At 27.8% G+C, this 7200-nt stretch overlaps 1 protein-coding gene across 2 annotated transcripts in view; it reads right to left on the bottom strand.

Annotated features, from left to right (window-relative positions):
- Nucleotides 1-541: 541 nt before the first annotated feature.
- LOC108684717 (casein kinase II subunit alpha) overlaps nt 542-7200 on the bottom strand; it is a 10044-nt gene continuing 3385 nt past the window's right edge. Inside the window, exons 5-8 of one of the 2 annotated variants that reach the window (XM_018189184.1) lie at nt 5657-5851; nt 5134-5485; nt 4841-4918; nt 542-747 (exon numbers count right to left, since the gene is read on the bottom strand). In XM_018189184.1, coding sequence (XP_018044673.1) covers nt 629-747; nt 4841-4918; nt 5134-5485; nt 5657-5851 — 744 coding nt within the window. In that variant the 3' untranslated portion in view covers nt 542-628. Of the gene's footprint in view, nt 748-4824; nt 4919-5133; nt 5486-5656; nt 5852-7200 lie in introns of both variants that reach the window. The other variant, XM_018189183.1, reaches the window with a different exon arrangement.

Consider the following 7200-nt stretch of genomic DNA (forward strand, 5'->3'; position numbering starts at 1 on the left):
TTGTAGTCTTGAGATTTTTGTTTCAAAATTATCTCAAGAATACCTAATTCTTAAGAGGAAATATGATAGTGTGAGACATTCTGTGTGTGTGTGTGTGTGTGTGTGTGTGTGTGTTCCGTTGCGTATGAGTGTACATATATGTAAATGCAAATAAGAGTGGTTTGAATTTTTTGTTACTACGCGTATTATGTAAACATGAGGAATCATCTTTCAAATAAAAATGAATCTAGCTGCATCTTTATGTATCTATAGATTTGCCAAAAATATAATAACAATAACATCGGAAAAAAATAGGAAAGTGCATCGCAAATTATAAAATGGAAGTAATGCTATCTTCGATATCGCATGCACAACGGCCAATATGACACAGCATTTATGCGACAAATTTTATGCCAGAATCCTAATCTTCCTCACAATTCTCTAAGTACATCGCAAATTTTGAATAGTTCTATGTTTTTAAAGGAAATAAAATAAAATGCTTCAATTTTAAATAATAGGATTAATGAAGCCATTATTACAAACCAAAATGATTTTCGTGCAGAGAAGAATATACTTGACAATATGAAATATTTGCTGTTGTATTGTTATATTCTGTAGTAGATTGGGATTCAGTTGACAATTGCTGAATTCAAAAGAGTTGAGGCAGTTCTTCTGAGAGGGTCAAACACCCACTTCCAATTTCTTCCACGCTTTCCAATCCGTTTGTTCCATGAACCGATACGCTGCTCATTGTTACGCCACGATGATCTGTAATAACCTACTAGTTAAAAAAATCGCTTTAACATGAGTTCTCTTACTATGTATAATATGTTGCACAATTTATGTATGAGTACACGATGTCTTACTTCATTTAAACTCAAGAAAATACAAGTTCGATTTCAAAAGTATCCATTTATACAGAAAGTGTCAGATAAATTCTAACATCTATTCCATTATTACTGTGTTATTAATTATGCAATTTGCGACTTTATTATACAATTACATATTTTTTTTATAATTATACAATTACATATTTTTTTCGAAAAGCAACTATGTATTTTCTTTGTAGTACTTCATTTGATTATTCTATGTATAAAAATATTAAAGTTATAAAAGAAATGTCTTGTTTATGAAATATTTTAATAAATATAATATAAAAAAATAATAAAATAAAATATAAAATATCTCGTAAAATATTTCTTTTTCAAGCTTTCATTTTAGTCTGATACTTTTATTCGCAAAATGCTCAGAAAAATCTTTTACTTAAAAACAATACAATCATTTGCATTTAATTAACAAAAAAATCAATAAATAGAAATATAAATACATTATATTATTCAACTTTGATTTGTATCATTTTTTGTCTCTAAGAACATATTTTAAAAATCCTAATTGTGCAACACGTCCTTATAGTATCAATAATGTATTTCCTATAACAGATTGATTAATCTTATCTTATTTTCAAAAATAATTAAGATTATTTTTTGTTATTAAAAGAAATGATAAACGCGACAGTAAACAGAAGTTTAAAGCTTTATACAGGTACAGAATACGTCACTAACATTATATTGTTGTATCGTTGTTGTATCAAATATAGATAATTGACTACATATCCCTTTATCTTGTAAACTTACAGACATAAACTTAATATATAATAATAGAAATATAATATCAAATTAAACGATTTTGTATATACATATATATATTTTAGACACGCGTGCACGCACGCATGCACAGGATGTCTCATTTTTAATGACGATCTCAATATCTCTCGAACAATACATTTTAGAAAAAAAATATTTTGAAAAAAAATTTCATAATTTTGAGGGGGACATAAGATATACCATTGATTTGGTATCTTAGGTTGTCAAGATCAGAACAAGGTCACTTTGAATTTTTTTAATGGAAACCATATTTTTCGTTACATATTCTTGTAGTTTACTTCGAGAGCTTTTCAAAACATCATAATAAATTTTTTCATTAAATGTTTTTCGAGTTATAAGATTTATGAAAGTTACAGTACGGTCAGCACAAAGTGGGTCTAACCGTCGATTAAAATCTCCTAAATGTTGTTCAAGATCATGACTTGAATAACATTTATCATGATCAAGGCTATTGGAAGTTGTACCGCTTATTTTCATTTTTACATAAAAATGAATTTTCAGTGCAAAAATGAAAATAAGAGATATAACCTCTAATAGTCTTGACTTTGATAAATATTGTTATGTCACGATCCTGAATATTTAAGAAGTTTTAGTCGAATACCTTGGATAACGCTAATGCCGATAATATTGTAACTTTCAACTCAAAAGCCTTACAATTCGAAAAGTACTTAACGAAAAAACATTTTATTACCTATAGCCCTGGTGAAAATGTTTCTCATAATTTTTATATAAACTGGGACATTTTTCAGAAATACTCAAAAATATTCGGAAAGTTTACATCTTCTCTCAGAATTTTTCATACAATTGAATTCTAAAATATTCTGAAATTTCTTTCATCCAATAATTTTTAAAAAATATTAAATTTTTTTAGATTGTATAATATTTCATCAGAAATTACTTACAAAAAAATCTTAAAAGTCTTACAATTTTTCGTAATATAATTCGTAATATAATTTCATAATTAACATATATGAAAAATTCTGAGAAAAGATTTTCTAAGAAATGTTCCAATTCATATAAAAAATGAGAAAGTATAAAATTAATAAAATTAACGTTATAAAATTAAAGAGAAATTCTTTAATTTAAAAAAAAATTATATAAAAAATTCTGAGAAAAATTTTCATCAGGGTATTTTGAAAAACTCTCGAAGTAAGCTACAAGAAGACATAATAAAAAAATGGGTCTTAAAAATTCAAAATGACTTTACCTTAACAATGTTACCCAAGATCAAATCAATAGATACCATCTTATGGCCCTCTCGAAGTCATGAAACTTTTGTTCGAAACATTTTTTTCTAAAATTTTTCTCAAAAAAAAAAGGTAGAAATTTCGAGCTTTCAAATATTTTTTCGCTTATCATTTGTAATCATTTTTCACTGAGTTAGTGTTTTGAATACTGCACACTTTTGAATGTATTTGAAAGAGTATTCCCTATTTTTTGTTAAGTTGTGTACACACACACACACAACACACACACACGCACATATTAATTACTAAAAATCGCTGAATGTTAATTTTCAATAATTTTTTTACTCAAATACTTTACTCAACTTTATAGAAAAATAGCGACAAAATAATTTATTTTTTTCTCATAAAGTTCTGAGAATTTTTTCAGAATTTTTTAATACTGTATTTTCTCATGTTGATAAAAATAGTTGACAATAAGAAAATGCAGTACTAAAAAATTGATAAAAATTCTGAAAAAATTCTTAGAGTTTTGAGAGAAGAAAATAAACAATTTTTGTCTCTTACAGTTTTTCTTAATATTTGAGAAAAAAATTATTGAAAACCAATATTCGGCAATTTTTAATAATTAATATCTTGTTAACTATTGTGAAAAATGTTGCAAAATGTGTAACAGAGAACTTTTCCAGTTTAATCCGCTCTATCTACACATAAACATTTTATCAAAACTTATCGGACACTATATATACATGCGCGCGCGCGCACGCATGCACACACTGAATGCTCCAGAATATTTAGGACAAAGCTCGTGTACGAATAAAGAGAACTGAATCGGAAATCGGATTCTATACAATTTTGCCATTTTCGCAATAGTTAACGAGATTCACCCGAATGGAAATCTACCGTCAAATACAATCGCGAGATACGACTGCATAGCATGGAAAGTTGTTTTTTTTCGTATGCGTAACTATTGTCACTTAGTAAACAATTCCCGCGCTTAATGATTACGATGGGCATGCATTTCGCAGTATGAGCAAGCAAATATTAATTTATTTAGCGATCTTAATAATTAATATCTCTCTTAACTATTACGAAAATCGCAAAATATGTGATACAAGATTTTTTGACTCAGTCAGTTTTAGTCTATCTGCACATGAAAATTACTTAAATTTTCTGGGACACCTCGTATATATACATATATCCGCCTAACGGCGGATCATCCTTTACATTTTTGCAGAATAAAATCAAATCAAAAATATGTTCAGATAAATAATAGATGATTTGACAGGGGACAAAAATAATAGTAAACATAAAAAAACTCCATACAATTCCATTTGAAAAAATGATCATGGTTTTTATATGATCATAAAAAATCGGTTTTTCGAAAATTGATTTTATTATTGTTTGTATCCTGTCAAGCCAAATTCTGTCTAAACATGTTTTTTATTCGACCTTACAGGTATTAAGAGTGATCATGTTTGGTGAGATACCTTGTCTTATATGTGAATATGTGCGCGCGCACGCGCGCATATACTTATTACTTAATGTCGCGTGTCTGGTTATTAATATATAAAATGAATTAATATAACAAATAAACAGTATATGTATAATCAATATTTTCTATTTGTAATGTATTTACAACTTACATTTCTTTTACCTTACTTAAATACAGATTATATTTCAATGTAAAGTGCAAATAACATTTATGATTACATCCCTGCACATGGTATCAGGCATAAAAATTTTTATATATATATATATATATATACACACACACACGAATGTATTCATTTTATTTTGCTTGTTATATTATTAAATCTAATCATAATGATAGATATAAAATATTGAGCGTAACATTTTTAGGAAAAAAAGATACATTGAGAGCGTATATCTCGATGAAATAAGAAAAACATATTTTACAATATTAAATTTGTATAAATTAATTATATTATAATTATATCAATTAGTATAGAGGTAGATTAAGGTGGTGACATTACCTGGACCGCTACTCACCTACAGGCACTGAGCCTGCCATGGGAGTAGGTGATGATGACACCATTGTCAAACGACCCTGTTCTTTTACTATAGGATCTGAAATAGAAAAAAAGATATGAAACAAATACACACTCTTAAAAAGAAAGTTTTCGAAACATAAATCTCACTGAATAAAATATAAATGGACCATATACAAGCCTATGTAACAGTAACATTAATTTTCTTTTTCTATTTTGAAACACATTGTAAGATAATGCAAAGACAAATACCAAAACATATTTTAAGAATAATGCATCACGATATATGCTTACAAAAATAAGGATGTTCCATTGCTTCACGTGCAGTTAATCTTTCATAATGATCATAGCGTAAGAGTTTATCAAGAAAATCCAAACTATCTGGGGATACTAAATGTTGATTCTCCGAATGTACAAAACGTTCCCAACGTTTACGAGAATGTCGGCCTAATATGTCATTAAAACGGGGATCTAATTCAATATGATACTTGTCAAGATATTCGAATAATTCTTCAGTTCCAAGAACTTTTGCAATTCGAACTAGTTGATCATAATTATCGTGTCCATGAAAAAACGGTTCTTTCCTGAATATCATGCTAGCGAGCATGCAACCCAATGACCACATATCTAATGAATAATCATACATCTGTAAAACATCAAAATATTTCAAATTAATTTACATAAATAAAATTTATATTTAAATATTACTTAATGATAGATTTTTATAAAGACAATTATTATTCCTCTATTTTCTTTTTCACTCTTGTAATCTCTTTTGCCTTTATTCTGTTATGTTTTAATATTGCAAAATACTTACTTGATAATCTACAAGTAATTCCGGGCCTTTAAAATAGCGGGAAGCTACTCGTACATTATATTCTTGACCAGGATGATAAAACTCTGCTAGTCCCCAGTCAATTAATCGTAATTTTCGATTTTCATGGTCTATCATAACATTGTGCGGTTTCACATCTCTGTGCATAATTCCCATACTGTGACAATAATCTAGCGCCTGTGCAGGAACATAAAATAGGAACAATTATGTCAAATACTACAATATTTTCATTTATGTCCGATTAGATGGTGCATTAGTCGTACTTCAATATGTTATTTATAACAAATATTCACAAGTCCAAAATTAACAAAAATTATTGAAATTTTATAATTGTTGATGTATTTGTTGCAAGGATACAAAAATGTTTCCACATGTGCCTTTTAAGTAAAATGTCAAATGTATTTTGAAGATAAAACATATGATTTCCTAAATTTAAAAAAGGTAAGAGAAATGTAAAAATATTAGTATAATTAAAATTATTATTCACACAAATGTCAATTTCAGAATTGGATAAGTTCATGTTTTTTTTAAATTAAATTAAGTTAAAGTTAATGGCTATAAAATTAATAAAATTAAATTAAAAGAAGAAACAAAAAATTAACTTAATAAAAGTTAAGATTGAATTAGTTTAAAAGAAAAAGTTAATTTTGAAAAAATTATTTTTGAAATCAGAATGTCCTAATTTTCTTTAAAATGAGATTGCTTTAAGTAACAATTGCAATACAGATTATTAAGTAAATTTAATTATTTTATTCATATACAAGTTATATCCAAAAAATATATACGTAAAAATTTAGAAAATGAGTCAATATGCAGCATTGTTTTACAACAATTTTCCATTTAAGATTTATTTCGTACTTACATTGCTGAAATATAATATTTATGGCACCTAAAATTAGTGATGCAAATATAAGCGGGAATTGACAAAACCTAGCGAGGCAATCAAAACTGACTACCGTATGGTGTGATTTTTATTTATAGGGTCTTTAATCATAAAATCATTGAACCTTTTCTAAATTAATTCTCTAATGTTTAAAATCTTATAGAAAAAAATATTGGCATTAATAATTGGCGTAAATAATATTAACGAATTATAAATAAGGAAAAATAAAATGAAATCGTACGAAAACCATAGATTAGGTGTACAACTTTGCTTCCGCCGTTTTCCTATAGATGGCTTTAGCGGTAAGTGGTGGTCGAAATAAATAGATCATAGACGTCATACAATAAACTTGGGCATCTGTCAACATAATCCCATAGAAACATTAGTCGATTTGTGTCTGCATCATAAAGTTATTCTCGATTGAAAATGTCAGTTTACGAGCCAAATTCTCGTCATTTGCGGGAGGTTTTAATTTTTTGCTTCAATATGAAGAAATCTGCGGTTGAGGCTCATCGAATGCTCTCAAATACTTATGGTGAGGCCGCTATTAGTGAAAGAACGTGTCGTGAGTGGTTTCAATGCTTCAAGAACGATGATTTTGACGTCCAAGGTCATGCTCTGTATTTGGTGGGACCAGCTCGGC

This window comes from Atta colombica, unplaced genomic scaffold, assembly GCF_001594045.1.
Source record: "Atta colombica isolate Treedump-2 unplaced genomic scaffold, Acol1.0 scaffold139, whole genome shotgun sequence".
NCBI lineage: Eukaryota > Metazoa > Arthropoda > Insecta > Hymenoptera > Formicidae > Atta > Atta colombica.